Below are 16,130 nucleotides of genomic sequence, written 5' to 3'. Positions count from 1 at the left end.
CTGGGATAATTGGGATGGGAGTGTCAGAGACAGTGCGATTGGCACAGGACAGAGCGGAGTTTAGGGCTGTTGTACATAGGGTTGCTATGAGTCGCAAGCGACTCGATGGCACATGACAACAACAACAACATCTTGTGGCCTAAAATGTGATCTTTTCTCGAGAATGTTCCATGCACTTTGGAGAAGAAGGTGTACTGTGCTTTGGGGGTGTGTGGATGCCTTAGCCTATAAATATTTATGAGATCAAGTTGGTTGATTATATGGTTTAATTCTTCAGCATCTTTGTTGAGCTTCTTTATGGTAGTTCTATCTTTTCCTGAGATTAGTGTATTGAAGTCTCCAAGTACTACTCCAAGTAGTGTTGTCTATTTCCTTTTTTAGTTTTGTTAATGTTTGTTTTATTTATTTTGCAAGTCTTTCATTTGGTGCATAGATATTTATAATTAATATGTCCTCTTGTTCTCTTGACCCTTTAAGCATTATATAGTGACATTCCTTGTCCTTTGTGATGGGTTTTGCATTAAAATTTATTTTATAAGAGATTAATATTGCTACTCCTGCTTTTTTCTAGTTGCCATTTGCTTGGTATATTTTTTCCCCACCCTTTTATTTTCAGTCTTTATCTTCATTTGTTACATGTGTCTTTTGTAGACATCATTTTGATGGATTTTGGTTTTTTTATCCAATCTGCTACTCTTTTTCTCTTCAGTGGTGCATTTAAACCATTCATATTCAGTGTGCTTATTGAGAGGCAAGGTTTATTGCTGTCATTTTGTTGAGTTCTTTTTGACCTTGTTGCTAGTTACTTTGGTCCATCATGCTTTTTATGGCACCTCTGTAAGAAGGACGTCTCTCAGTGTATCCTGCAACACTGGTCTTGTTTTTACAAACTCCCTTGGGTTGTGTTTTTCTGGGTATATCTTGATCTCTCCTTCATACTTAATGGACAGTTTTTCTGGGTACAGTATTCTTGGTTGACAGTTGTGTTCTTTGAGTGATCATATATGTCATCTCACTGTTTTTTGCTTGCGTGGTTTCTGCTGAGAAATTGGCACTTACTCTGCTCTCCCTTATAGGTTACCCTTTGTTTCTCCCTTGTTGCTTTCAGAATTCTCTCCTTATCTTTGGTTCTGCCTAATTTGTCTATGATATGCCTTAGTATTTTTCTTTTGAGATCTATTCTGTATGGTGTTCTCTCAGCTTCTTGAATATATATTCTTTTGTTCTTCATTATGCCTGGGAGGTTTTCTTCTACTAATTCTTCCACAACTTTTGGGGTACCTTTAATTGCTTCTTTAATTCTGTTCTGGGATTCCGATGATGTGCATATTATTTCTCTTGATGATGTCCCACATTATTCTTAGATTTTCTTCTTTTTTCTTCCTTTTTGTTTCTGCTTTTTGCTTTAGCACATCAGTGGTGACCATTCTGTCTTCTATTTCACTGGTTCTGTGTTCCATCTCTTCAACTCTGTTCATGTATCCCTCCATCATGTTGACAGGATCTGCAACATTGGACCTCATATTTTGGATCATGGTTTCTTATTTTTCCAGTGCCTCTAGTGCCTCTTTTGTTTTATCTCTTGGATTTTTTTTAAGCTCTTTATGGGTTTTGCTTGCAGTGTCCTGTAATTCTTCAAGTTTGCCTTTCACCCATTGAAAATATTCAGTCATTATTCTTTTAAATTCTGTGTCAGAAAGTTCCATCAGACTTTCTGGCTTCAGGAAATCCATTGATATGGTATCATTTTTTTTAGGGTGTTATCTTGCTTTAGGCTTGTGTAGGAAGTGAGGTAGCCTGCTTCTTTCTTGACATTGCTGTGGTAGAGTTTTTTGTGCCTGAGGCAATAGCTGGTTCTTCATTTGATGTCACTGATCCAAAGAAGGTTGCACGCATGTGCGTAGATGTACGTTGGGTAGGTGCCCACGTGGATGCATGTAGGGTGGGCACACATGCAGATGCATGCAGGTGTTGGGGGGAGACATGCAGGCATACCTACATGGGGGAGAGTGTCTGTGTGGGGGTACCTGAATGGAATAAAACCAGGAAGCCTTAGTTTTCCACTTGAGAACTATGTCTGCCACTCTAGTCGAACTCCAGATATCTCACTCCCTCCTGCTTAAGGTGAAGGCGTCCCACAATTGGCCAGCAATCAGCAGAGATCCTCCCTAAGTACCTCACTCAAATTTCCTCTCTCCTACTTGCTCCTGGGGGGTGGGGGACAGTGAATCCCTCTGTGACTTGCTGCTCCCCACTGAGGCATGCTGCTCTCTGCTGAGGCATGCTGCTCCCCACTGAGGCTCATTGCTTCCTGCCAAGGCTTCAAAACTAATTATTTTAATAATAGTTCTCACTTAAATTCCATCTGTCTTACTTGGCTTTCTCTGTGCTCGGCTCTCTCTGTGCTGCCAGAAAACCATTTCTTAAATGCTAAGTGGAATCCCAGCACTTAGAGGTCAGATCTGTAGATCTCTATTAGGGATACATAGTCAAGAATGATTTTGAGTAAACATTAATTGTTTTTATGTGCTGTCATGTCAGAACCAACTTATAGCTTACCCTCCAGAGGATTTTAAGAGGCTCACTCAGGAGAAGACTGCCCATTATCTTGCAGAAAAACCAGTGGATATGACACAACTCCTTACTACTAGCCCATGGGAACTCCCTTGGTCGGTCTACTATTATTGTCCTTCCAATAATTCTTTCTTTGCATTTTTCCTCTATAGATATGAACAGAACCTTTCCTGACAATGTAAAATTCAAAAAAACAGCAGATCCCTGTTTACAAAAAACCTTGTACAACGTGCTTTTGGCATACGGGCATCATAACCAACGTGTGGGGTACTGCCAGGTAAGCATGCTAGGAACCAACAACAGTCACATGCAGTATATGGAAAGGTGAAAATAGTGGTTACCATTCAAATTTACAACAGTGTTATTCTCTAAGTGTAAGTTAAACATTCTTATTCATCCAATTTATAAGCTCCGTAAGTCATGCTGCCTTTAAAAAGACCGTGATTTTGACTTTTCCCATGAGAAATGTTGATGTTATGTACCATTGAGTTGGAACCAACTCATAGCTGACCTGCCAGCAGGTTTTCAGAGGAAGTAAGTCACAGAGGAGGAGATTGTCCATCTTTCTCCTGCCCAGTGGCTGATGGATTCACACTGCTTGCCTTTGGGTTGACAGCACAACTCCTTACCACTCAGCCACCAGAATCTGTCTATTATGGTCAGCTTCTTGATGTCAAGGTTACAGGCAGTGAGATCAGGTGAAGGTGGAAAGTTATGAAGCAGAAAGTAAATTAAGTGAATACAGTATTTATTTGAATACAAAAGTAATCAGAGTCTGAATTACCTTAATGAGGTAGAGGTAGGGGTGTGTGTGTGTGTGTGTGCGCGCGCGCGCGCGCATGCACACGGTATATACACTGGGGTGAACTAATCCTTTGAGAGTATATTCTGGAAATGAAATCTTTCTCTAATTTAAAGATAATGAGTGCAGTGTGTTTTGTTGCCTACTAATTTAATTCAGTCTTGTTCTGTATTTGTGTGAATTAGCATGTGAAAGAAGGGGAAAACTCATAGTTTGTGAGATGGTCCCAGTTTGGGAGCATTGAAAGGGATACTTTAACTACATCGAGAAGAACCTCTAACTAGGAACATCAGAAACCACAGATGCTCTCTTTATAGGTGCCTGTGCATTAATCATTTAACGTTTCCGTTTTCTGCTGTTGCTTGATTGTCTGTGCCTGCTGGAGAGCAGAGGGGACCACCTGTGAGCAGGGGGTGGCCAATTTTCATAGACTGACCAGCAGGCTTTGCAGAGTCCTGGCAGGGCCCTGAGCTGCAGAGCAGTTGCCTCTCTGAATGATTTTATTTATTTTTTTTTTTGAGCATGCTGTCTGCCTTTCATCCACAATGGAAGAAACAGATGATAACCTGTCTCCATGGCTGTGGATATGAAGCTCACAACTGCCAGGAGAATCGAGAAGTAGCTTTTTCTGCTTTTGAAGCCACATCATCCATGTGCTCTTAGAAACAGCAGCCTGTATGATATTTCATAAGAGGAGAGGGCACGAAGTTAATCCGTAATGGCATTTAGTTTCAATCTAACATTTATATGTGGATGATGACCCAGAGACTTCTTTTTAAGACTAGAGAGCTGAGAGTGCTTGATTCATTCAATAAAATTTGCATAAACCTTTGTGCAGAATTTAGGTTGCTTAGGCAACTTGCCTTCCTGGTAGAATAGTACTTGTCATTGCTCTTTGGTACAAGCCAAAGAAGTGGATTACAGTGATAAATGGAGGGATAATGCAGGCAAGGAGTGAAACGAATCATTTTGAAAAGATCAGCAGCAAAAAAGTGTAATAGAGACTACTCATCATTGTCCCTAAATAATTAATTCAGAGCAGACTGGGTTTTTTTTTACAATATACTATTACATGTAGGCGGTATCTGTAGAAAGATGAAGCTAAAGTTGGGTTCATTCTTCGCTCTTATTCTCAGCTCTTCTTACTACTCCTAATGTATGTTCAGGAATAAGGGAAAACTCACTGCTTCAGGAATTAGGAAAACTTATTCCCTGTTCAAGAATGAGGGGAAACTGTTAATTGATGGCCCTTCCTTGGGTTTCTCAGACTGTAAATCCCAATAGGAGGAGATAGCCCTTCTTCCTCCCAAGAAGCCACTGTGGATTTGAAGCACCAGAGACTCCCAGCCTTTATGTTAGAAACACAACTTGATCCCAAACTGCCTTAGGAATAAGGATGGATCCATTAAATGGATGTTTTACTGCTTTCCTTAATGGCAATATTTAAAGCCAAAACTGTTTTGTCGTTAGATATAAAGACTGAGGAAGTTAATGAATTGGATTAATGAAGGATAGGAATTGGAAGGGCAAAAGGACCTAGAAATTATGTTTCCATTTTTTCACTTATTATTCTTTTGAATTTTTAAAATAACTTTAAAACTATTGTAAAAATATATGTAACACAACATTTGCCAATTCAACAGTAAAATATTTTCCCTTTTAACCTACACAACTTCTCCTTTTTTTCTTTGTAATTTGAGTGAAAGCTTACAAATGGAATTGGTTTTGCATTCAAATATTCAAACATACTTTGTTTTATGCTATTAATTAGAGTAACTAAAATGTAATTGCACTTTCCCCCTTTCCTCCTTGTAAATTTCGTTCCCATTAATCTTTCTGTCCTGTCTCTTCTTGCTTCTAGGATTTATCCTTTGTAAGTGACTTTTATTCTTTTTTCTTGTTTTTTCTATATTTTCTAAAACAACTATGTTGCTCTAGTAATAAAGGAAACTAAAAAGCTCAGCTTTTATAAAGGCAAATGCCACTCTTTTGAGCATCTATGGTTAGTTAGTGTAAAAAGTGAGTGCCTCTTTGTGTTATTAGTCACCTTATAGGTCTGCCTGTAGTTTGTTTGTTGAGTATCAGGGAGTATGAGGATAGCACAGGGTAGAACAGGGTTCAGATATTTTGTTCATAGGGTCACTGTGAGGCATACTCGACTCAATGGCACCTAACAACAACATCAACAATTGTATGGCTGAAAGTTGACCCACAGAGTTGAATTTTATTCTGGATTCAAAAAGTGACTAAGGACCAGATAGATGCTCAGGGGTTCCATTGTCTCTACTGGACGGTAAGCCTGGCCTTGTTTCTGCTTTTGAGTTTTGTTTCATATTTCTCCCTGCTCTATCTAGAAGTTTTTCCTGTGATCTCTTTCAGAATGGCCATCAGTGGTAGCCGGGCACTCACACAGTTCTTTAATATTAGCACAATTCCAAGAGCTCTGTTGGTCTTTGTTCACATATGTATGTGTAAATACATGTGTGTCGTGTACATACAGATACATATATGGAATTGTAATGTACGAGCTGCCTTGTGTCCTGCTTGTCATGCTCAAGGTGACTGTACACATGCCTTTCCACGGTTCAGCATAATCCACGTCTAATTATTAGTGATAGCGATACGCCTGCTTTCTCCCAGTCTCTGGCAGCATCATTTGCTCATTAGCGTCTGTTGTCAATTGTGGAGATCTGTTTTGCCTTCACTGGGAGCAGTAACATGGTTGTTTATGTACAGATTGCTTTTGTTTTCTGAGTCACATTCTTAGAGTCTGTTTTTTAAGTGGAATCATAGGGTCAGAGCTTATGAAAAGCTCTGTGTGCATGTGTGTATATATATGTGTGTGCATGTGTATGTATATATTTTTATGTGTGTATGCATTATGTACATTATCACATTGATTTCCAGAGTAGAATAATTTACACTATTGCCAGCACCATCCAAAGTTTTATTTTGTGCAGATTTTTCTTCTAAAGTTTATATCATGTTATCCATCTAGTTGGTTTATAAAAGCTGAAGTTTTTTTATTTCCCTTGTTACTAGAGAAATACTTATTTTAGAAAATGATCTTCCTTGTGTGTGAATGCAGATAAGCAAGAAGAAAATAAAAGTCATTTGAAATCCTAATTGCTTTTTTCCCCCAGGCCCAACTCCTTCTCCAAAAAGTATAATGGTGGAATAGCTAAAGAACTCAGCTGCTGACTAGAAGGCCAGTGGTTTGAACCTACCAGCTTCTCTGTGGGAGAAAGACGAAGCTGGCAGGTGTCTTACACATTTGCTGCCCTAGAGGCCCCATGGACAGTTCTGCTCTGTCCAGTAGGGACTCTGTGAGTTAGAATTGGCAATGGCAATGACAATGGGTTTGGGTCTTTTTGTTTATTGCGTTGCTTCTGTCAGTTAAGAATTTTGTATTCTTCAGTGCTTCCTGGTAGCTCCTGCACCCTGGCAAATATGTGCCAAGAATTTTCCAAAATAGTCTCCATTATAAAGTTGACTTGTTGATTCCAGGTGTCAGATCAAGTTTTTCATTGTGTTTATTATATCTGGTAGTAGTTGTTGTATAACTTACCTTCTGTTGATTATTTTAATATTGTTAGTGTGTATCAGATTAAATTTTTTAGAAACCAAGCATGTTTTATGTGTTAATATCTCTGAAGATCTACTGAAAATATAAGTCTAGGATATTCCAATTTCAAGGGTTGAGCAAAGAAATTAAAACTTAAGAGTCAGCCAAATCATGACAGAATCAAGGTATTAAAATTCAGTGTAAATTTGTATATCTCCCCTTTTCTAATTTCAGGGAATGAATTTTATAGCTGGTTACCTGATCCTTATAACAAAGAATGAAGAAGAATCTTTTTGGCTATTGGATGCTCTTGTTGGAAGAATATTACCTGGTATGTTCAAAATTCCCACTCTCTGTTTTGTTTCTGGTGTTATTAAAGTAATTTTGCTGACAAGTAAAAATTTAAAGACAACATGATAGAATTGTTTGGGAGCTTAGGTTAAAATCTTTTTTTGCAGTTGAAGAAAAGAATAATTCAGTAGATTAGCCTCAGCGAGAGTAGCTGGTTGTTTCTGGACCCTGTGGTGTTTTCTTACCTCTCGGTGTTACAGTTTGAATGTGCCTGTGACCGTAAGCTTGTCTGTGCCCCTTTGTCTCAAGACTTGTAGGAGCAAGTGGAAACTCTGGTTGTTAAATATTTCACACCAGATTAAAAATCTGTGAGCATTAAACTTGTATAATTTTGTTACTGTGTTTGTGAATTATAATCTATTACTATTACTGTTTAGAGAGAAAAATTGCTCTTTTTACATAGTTCTTCTGTGTTGTTTACTAATAAGAAATTTACCACCAATTATAGTAAAGCAAAATATAGAATATGAAGTGTAATGTAAAATCACAGTAGGAGCCAAAAGATGGGAAGCACCTGAAGGCCCATTAACAGATGAACGGGTAAACTGAATGTGGTACATCAGTGCGGTTGAACACTAGTCAGTCAGAAGAAATGAAACCACATGCCGTAATATGCATAGAACATGAAACACCTGCTTTCCCCACCTGCCATATACTGAGCTCATGCTAGGCGGTCAAGTGAGGCGGCTGCTGCCAAGGGCAGCGAAACAGGTCCTGACCACAGCCTCCCTCTTACTCCCCAACGCTCAAAGGTGATCTTGCACCAGTCCTGACTGAGGAGACCAGGGAGGTGGTGGCAGTTGCAGCAGCCTCGGCAAGCCTCTTCCGCTAGAGTTGTACATACAGATCATCCTGGTGTCCACCATGAATGGACAGTTGGACTTAAGTGGGAAGCTGATTATCAAAGCTCAACTTGGGGAGACTGTCCGGTGAATTGCTGAATTGAATCTTTATAATGAAGATATTACTTATGATTAATTGGTGCCAGTGATGCAGTGAGTTTTCTGAGGAAAACTTCTGAGTAATGATGAAGTTACAATAAAGTATAAAGATGAAAATGGCGCTGTTATAACAATTTTTGATAGTTCTGACATTTCTTTTTGCAATTCAATGCAGTAGGATATTGAAACTTACACTATTTGTCAATCAGCCAGGGTCCCTTGAATCAAATCAGGTGAAATATCTCTGTCGAGAACTGATAGAACTTCAAAATAAAGTGAATCGCTTCTTGGATTGCTTGGAAGCACTAGGAAAACAAGGACCTGCTGCCAATGTTCTGGAAAATGATACTGTGGGTGGTGGGGAGGAAAAGCCTTCTGCTTCTGATTCTTCTGGAAAGCAGTCTACTCAAGTTCTGGCAGCAAGTATGTGAGCTTTTGATCCCTTAAAAAAACCAAGATGAAATATATTAAAATGTCCTGTTGGCATGTGGCTTAACAGATAGATGATCAAGTTACAAGGCCACGCAGTGCTCCTGCAGAAGACCCTTCAGGAACGCCTGGCAGCAGTGCTTCCTCTGCCTCAGCAGCTTACTCCTCAGAAGTTCAGACACAGATGCCACCATATACAGGAGCACAGACACAAGCAGGCCAGACTGAAGGTCTGCTGGACCAGCAGTGCCCGCAGCAGGCTGGTTATGGTGCCCGGCAGCCGCAGACATACGCAGGGCAGATGGAAGGTCCGCTGGACCAGCAGTGCCCGCAGCAGGCTGGTTGTTGTGCTCAGCAGCCGTTGCCCCGGCTCCGCCTCCATAGCAGAATGGTGTTCAGTATTTAGCAAGATATCGTCAGCAGACTGGGCTGCAGCAACCTCAGCAGGTCCAGGGATATGGCCAGCAACCAACTTCTCAGGCCCCCGCCTTTTTCTGGCCAGCCTCAACCACTGCCTATTCAACCTCTATAACCATACCTGGTGAGCAATTATCCTCCATAAATGTATGCTCCCCAAACTTCTCAGCCTGCTAAATTATACTGTGGTCCCTGCCTCACAAACTGGAAGGGCTTCAGATCAACCTGCAGTAAATCAACCAAGATCAGGTATTACTCCACCTCCTGGAAGTACCATGACCCCTCCTCTAAGTGGGTCTAACCCTTATGCAGGTCCTCGGTTTTGTCAGAGCCAGCTGGGACCTGGTTATCTATCAGGAAGCACAGTTACACTGAAGAATGTAGTGATTTGCTTCCTTAAAAGATTCCAATACTTTTTTTCCCTTGTTGTGAACTGTCAAATTGGATCCAACAGGTACAAGAGGAGATTGCCCCTCTTTCTCTAGCAGAGCATCTGGTGGATTCGAACTACATGCCTTTGTAATTGCAGCTCAGCTTCTTGCCAGTAGGCCACCAAGCTCCTTTCCAGTACTATTTTAATTTGTACTGATGTTCAGAAATTCAAAAGGCAGAGTATCTTTTTATGATGTCATTGTTGCTGTTAATTGAAAATGTCTTTTTCTGGAACACTAAAATGAAACTTGGTTTTCCTCCCCTGCTTTAAAGTGTAGCAGCGTCCTAATTACTTTATTTTGGAACACTACTCTTGAGTCTGTGTAAAAGTGGTTGACTTTCTAGCTTGCTTTGTCCAGAGGATATTAAAAATGAAAGGTTTAGCCATCTGACTTGGCTTTTATTATTAACATGATGTACTAAAGTGGTTAGAAGATACCTAGCTACTATGTATAAAATGTAACATGTAAAGATGATTGAATAAAAAAGTCAGTCACAGAAGGACTTCACTTACATAGAAGGTCAAGAAAAAGCAGATATAAAGACCAAAGTTTGTTAGTTTTGAGGGATGGGGAAAGAGCTGTCAACAGTGATGGGAACATTGCATTAATTATAGGTAGATTTGCACAGCTGATTAGTGTAATTGCTGTCCCTAAGTTTTACACCTGTGTAAAGTTAAACTGCCAAAAGCTGCATGGTAGATGCATTTACATAGGCATAGCTTAGTCACGAAAGTCACGTCTGATGCTTATAGGGAGCTCTTGTGGACTAGTGGTTAAGGAGTTAGGTTGCCAACCCCATAGTCAAACAGCTCAAATTTACCAGCTGCTTGTTAGGAGAAAGATGGACAGTCTCCTCTGTGCCATTTATATAGCCTCTGAAAACCCACTAGATGGTCAGGGATGAGTCTGACTCAGTGGAAATGAGGCTGTCTTGAGTTTTACAACCAGCAGCAAAGGGAAAAAAAATACCACATATGTTTTTAAAATATGTATGTTGTTGTTGTTATGTGCCATCAAGTTGCTTGCGACTCATAGCGACCGTATGTACAAGAGCCCTAAATCCTACTCTATCCTGTGCCAACCTCCTGGGTGTGAGATGTTAGTTTGTGTTGCAGTTCTTATTTCTTTGAAATAATACCTAGTAGTAGCATTGCTGGGTCAAATGATCTCTCTCCTTTTACTTTTTTTTATTAGAAAAAACTTTATTATTTTAAACAATAACCATTTAATCAAGAGTTAGAAACAACTGACACATATGGATAAGCAACAAAGACAAATTATTATATTTGTAATTCATACTGTCCAGCCCTATCAGCAAGGTCAAATTTGTGTACCTCTAAGTAAATGATCTATGAGTTTTGAAGGTCAAGAGACAGCTCCAAATAAATTCTTTCAAAATTTTTGTTAGGATGTGAGAAATCTTTTCTAGGTCAAGGCATTAATGACTCTTACCACTAGAGATTCTTGTAAATGTCAGTTAGATGGAGTCTACAGTTTTTTTGTTTGTTTTATATTGGTTTGCTCACAAAGTTCAGATAAGTTGTGTTTCACACTATTCTTCGTTCATATTATGTTTCATACACTCTGGGTCCTTGTACTTTCTGAAGAAGTACCAAACTGCTTTCCATAGTGGCTGCACCATTTTACGTTCCACTAGCAGTGTCTAAGCATTCGTTCCAGTCTCTGCACACTCTCGTCAGCGTTTGTTGCTGGATGTCTTAATGAACATTGCTATTTTTGCTGGGGGATGAGATGATATCTCATTGTTTTGATTTTCATCTCTCTATAGCTAATCACCTTGATCATCCCTTCATGTATTTTGACCAGCTAAATGTCTTCTTTGGTGAAGTATCTTTTCATGTCCTCTGCTCATTTTATAATTAGCTAATTTGACTCTTTCTTATTAAAGCATTGGGAGTTTTCTTTTTTTTTTAACAGCGAAGAACAGAATTTATTAATATGTGAACTGAGAAGAACATTAATTTAGCAGCTTCCTTGACTCATTTTTCCCCCACATTTTTTCTCTTAAAAAATTGTTTATTGTGATGTTTTATACAAGGGCTGTAAGGTGGGAGGGGCCAGAGGCAGGGGCTGGGGGGCCCTCCTCATCCTCCTCCTGCATCTGGACGATCAGCTGCCTGCCGCATGGCCATTGTGACGAGGCTCTCCCAGTCCCTCTCGGACAGCACTGAGCCCTGTGACAGTCCTGGGTGGCTGGGGCCCGTCGTACCCTGGGGCTGTCCCTCCAACTGGGAGATCTTCGGAGGGTTCTCAAGCAGGCCCACGTCATTGGGGCCAGCCAGCTCTGCGGCCTTCACAGTAGCAAACTCCACCACTGCAGTGCCCACCTTCTTGGAGCACGCCAGGTGGAGAGCTTCACCTTACTTCTCCAAAAGCCGCAGGAGGGCGTCTCTGGAGTTGAAACCTTTTGACTCATCCTCCTGGCACTTCCATTTTAGTTTAGGGGTTCCTTTGTGTTCAGTATTTTCTGCTTTTCCTCTCAGCCTGTGTTCACAGTCCTGGGGGATCTGTTTCTTGAGCAGCTTCTGCTGTTCCTCCTGCTGCTGGGAACCCTCTTCCTTCGCAGAGGTGTTTGATCTCTTGCTCCATTGTCCTGGTGCTCTGGCTATCCTCCCCTGCCGCGCTCCCGTGGGCCTGGCCTCTTGCTCACGGGCCTCCGGGTCAAGCTTAATTCTCTTCCTTCTTTCATTGAGCTTCTGGGTCCTCTCCTCGGCCTGCTTCTTGGCTTTCCTGACCTTGTCCTATGTAGCCCAGGCTGCAGCGTCAGTCAGTACTTCCAAGGCCTGAGAAAGCTGGAGAGAGAGTTCAGCTGCTCTGGGATTATCTTATCTGGGTTTTTGTTGGGGTGGCAGGAGAGGATCCTCTGCCGGGATGCTTTCTTCACCTCTTTGCTGCCTTCCCCTCAATCCCGAGCAGCGAGCGCATACAGGTCCATCTGAAAGAGCTCCTTGGTCACCAACTCTGGCTCACTTGGTACTACGTTTTCACATTTTTAAAGGGTCAGAGAAATTTTGTGTTGTAAGGTGCTGAAATGGTAATCATTCTGTCTCCACGTCGTAGGAAATGGGTTACAGTCAATTACTCTTCCCAGCAGCCAACTGGAAGATTATGCCATTGGTTTTTCAGCACCAGTTGGGCTGGCATCTGCAATGGTAGCCAAGTAAATGAGATTTCTGTGTAACACATGCTGGTACTGGACACACTCGTTTGCCCGTCCCTTGTTCTGATATTCCACGATACAGCGAATCAGCTGGTCATTCTCCTCCAGGAGCCGCTGGATAGTCTCTTGATTCACTTCTGCCTTGCCTCGCAGCCAATCCGGTACAAAGGCCACCGACATCCCGGGGTGTCTCGGGGGCCCCGAGCCCAACACTCCGCCGGGAGTTTTCTGTAAATTTTAGACATGAGTTAGTCCCTTGTCAGGTGTATCTTGCCAAATATTATTTTCCTGATCTGTAGGTTCTAGGTTCTCATTTTACCATTTTGGAGAAGTGTTTTAATGCATGGAAATATTTCATTTTTAAGAGGTCCCAGTCATCTACTTATCCTCTGTCGACTGGGCATCAGTTATATTTGATGGTCTCTATTCCACAGCGTGGGGCTCCTAAGTTTGCCCCAGTTTTTAGTTTGGTAATTGGATCCCTAAAACTGTTAATGTTTAGACCTTAAAAACAAACCAAAAAAAATGTTTCTAAAGTTTTCCTAAAACTGAATAGTATTTTAGCCTAACTTGTTAAAATGTCCACCTTGAGCATTATGCTTTTGAAAGAATTTTGTATATGGGATTAAATTGACAACAGCAACTGGAAAGATTAGAGACCTACGGGGCAGTGAGTTTATGTTAATAGAGGAGGAATAATTCAGAACAGGTAGATGAGAGTGATTGCACAATTTAGGAATATAATCAGTGTGATTGAATTATACACGTAGAAACAATTGAATTGGTGAATGTTTTGCTTTGTATTTTGTCAAGCATGATGACAACAACAAAAAGAAATTGCCTTAGGAAGAAAATTAACTGATGTGGTCCTTGGTGAGAGAGAACCTGCAAGCAAGTGCAACTTTCAATCGTTTTCCAGCTATGATTCTAATACCACTTAAAATTCACTTTATACTCAACCTAGCAGACAAAAGTAGTTGCAAATGGCAGTACGCACCCTGCAAAGTGCGTAGGCAAGTGATGGATGACTGGTGGTTGGTGAGGTTTAGTGATCTCCTCAAAGCCAACAATTTGTGATTCATCCATGTCCAGTGTGAATGAATCAGGAACAAATTCTGCTGAGTGACATGAGTCAGTCACAAAAAGAAAATTATGGTGTAAGATTTAAGGAGTGGTTTACACACAGATAAAATCAATCTTGGAGGGATAACAGGGATGGGAAAAGAGTGAGAGGAAAGTAAAAATTAATAAATAGATACACTGGGTGAAGAGGAAGACACAACTATTGTGAACCTATTTTCCAGATAAAGAAACTAACACTTAGAGAATTTAAGTGACTGGAATTTACACCTATGGCTATGTGACTAAAACTTATGTACTGATAATTTATTAATCAGTGGCAATTAATGTGATAAAAGACAGTGTCTATGACTGATGGTATGAAAGGCTTCATTCAGAAAAAAAAAATTTAAAACCTATGCATGTGCCCTCACTGGTAAAATAGCACATAAATGACATCATTAAAGATTAGGTCCAGATAAAGCAGCAACAAGAATACTACACTGACCTCATACTAATAGTATTGGAAAACCAAGAATGTAGGAGAGCATCCTGATGGGACAGCATGAGGCGGAAGGAAGGCAGGCTGAGTGACACATCTCAAACAGCATTTTATAAAGACTCGTATAGGGAGCTCTGGTGGCCTAGTAGTAGGAAGCTGTGCTGCAATCCCAAAGGCACGGAGTTCAAATCCACCAGCTTTCCTTGAGAGAAAGATGAGCAGCCTCCTCCTGAGGGATCAGAAAACACTCCTTCAGGTCAGGCTGTCCCCAGAAAAGGAGATCAGGCTTGTTGAGTCTCTAGGAAATTGTTAGTTGGAAAAGGAGATCAGTCTCTAGTAAGTTGTTGTTAGCTGCCATCTTGTCAGCTGCGGCCACGGCGACCCTGTGAAGGTTCAGTCTAAGCCTTGCCCTACCCTGCGTCATCTTTGGTATCTTTGTTATGCTCAAGCCCACTGTGGAGGGTGCTCTTCTCTTTCTCTGACTAGCTGCCTTTCACCGCAGTATGAGGTCTCTCTCCAAGAATTGGTTCCCTCTAAGAATATGTCTAAAGTAAGTGAAACAGAATTTTACTATCCTTGCCTCTGAGGAACACTCTGGTTGCACTTCCTAAAAGACAGTTGGTTTTTTTTTCTTTGAGCAGCCACAGTATATCCAGTACTCTTCACCAACACCATAGTATTAAAAACATCGATTCTTTTTGGTCTTTATTCATTAACCAACCTTCAGATATATAGGAAACATTTGAAAAGATCATAGTTTGTATCGGGTGCACCATAGTCTTTAAACTGACATCCTTGCTCTTTACAAGTTTGGAGAGGTCTCTTGACAGCAGTTTTTCCCAGATGGTAGACTTCTGCTACCATCATTGTTGATTGTGGATCCAAATAAAATAAAGACCATCTTTTTGAGAATCTTCCTCTCTTTTCCTGTCTTTCCCACTATGATGTCTTTTTTCAAGAACTGGCTTCTTCTGACAACATGCTCAAAGTCTGTGAAACGAAGTCTATAAGGAGCACCCTGGTTACACTTCTTCCAAGATAGAGTTGTGTCTTCTTTTGGTGGTACATGGGATATTCAATACTCTTTACCATTAAAACAGTTCAAAGTCATTCTTTTTCTCTCATGCTTATTCAGTGTCTCATGTTCAGATGCATATGAAGCCATTGAAAATGCCATGGCTTGGATCAGATGCATCAAACAGCAACTGATACCATGCCTTAGATCAAGTGAAGTCTTTAAACTGACATCTTTGCTCTTTGGAATTTTAAAGATGTCCCCTGTAGCAGCTTTTCCCAATGCAACACGTATTTTTATTTCTTGGCAACCAGAGGTTTGGATTGTGGATCCAGATAAAAGAAAGAAATTTGAAACTTGAGTCTTTTCTCTGTTCTCATGCCCCATAGGGTTTCCAATTGTTGGACTTTTAACCAAAAGGTAGGCAGCTTGAATCCACCAGCTGTTGCACAGGAAAAAGATGAGACAGTCCCCTCATGATAAGATTTACAACTTCAGAAACACGATGGAGGATTGTTGTAAGTTAGAGTTGGCTTAAGACAGTGAGTTTGGGCTTTGGGTTTAAGCTTGACAAAGTGCCTCATCTTTCTCCCACAGAGCAGCTGGTAGATTCAAATTTCCAACCTTTGCATCGGCGGCAGCTGAGTGCTTAGTTACTGTGCCATCAGGGCTACTTTCAAAAACAAACAAACTAAAACTCATTGCTGTGGAGTTGGAACTGATTCATTGCTGGCCTTCCAGTGGTTTTTCAAAGGCTGTAAATCACATAGGAGGAGATTACCCATCTTTCTCTTGAGCAACAGTTGCTGTGTTTGATCCAGCTGTCTTTGGGTTGTCAGCCCAACTCTTTTTTTTTTTTT

The 16,130-nt window shown here is 40.7% G+C and overlaps 1 protein-coding gene and 1 pseudogene across 1 annotated transcript in view; one reads left to right on the top strand and one right to left on the bottom strand.

Moving 5' to 3' along the window:
• Positions 1-16,130, top strand: part of GRTP1 (growth hormone regulated TBC protein 1) — a 111,963-nt gene that overhangs the window by 44,899 nt on the left and 50,934 nt on the right. Inside the window, exons 4-5 of the mRNA XM_006883958.1 lie at positions 2,727-2,851; positions 7,176-7,272. Coding sequence (XP_006884020.1) covers positions 2,727-2,851; positions 7,176-7,272 — 222 coding nt within the window. The remainder of the gene's footprint in view (positions 1-2,726; positions 2,852-7,175; positions 7,273-16,130) is intronic.
• LOC102856815 lies at positions 11,564-12,874 on the bottom strand (annotated as a pseudogene).

Source organism: Elephantulus edwardii, unplaced genomic scaffold (genome assembly GCF_000299155.1).
Source record: "Elephantulus edwardii isolate Elephantulus edwardi_28Jun2011 unplaced genomic scaffold, EleEdw1.0 scaffold00030, whole genome shotgun sequence".
Lineage (NCBI taxonomy): Eukaryota > Metazoa > Chordata > Mammalia > Macroscelidea > Macroscelididae > Elephantulus > Elephantulus edwardii.
The sequence above is the reverse complement of the archived record's forward strand: the minus strand, read 5'-3'. Positions and strand labels throughout refer to the sequence as shown.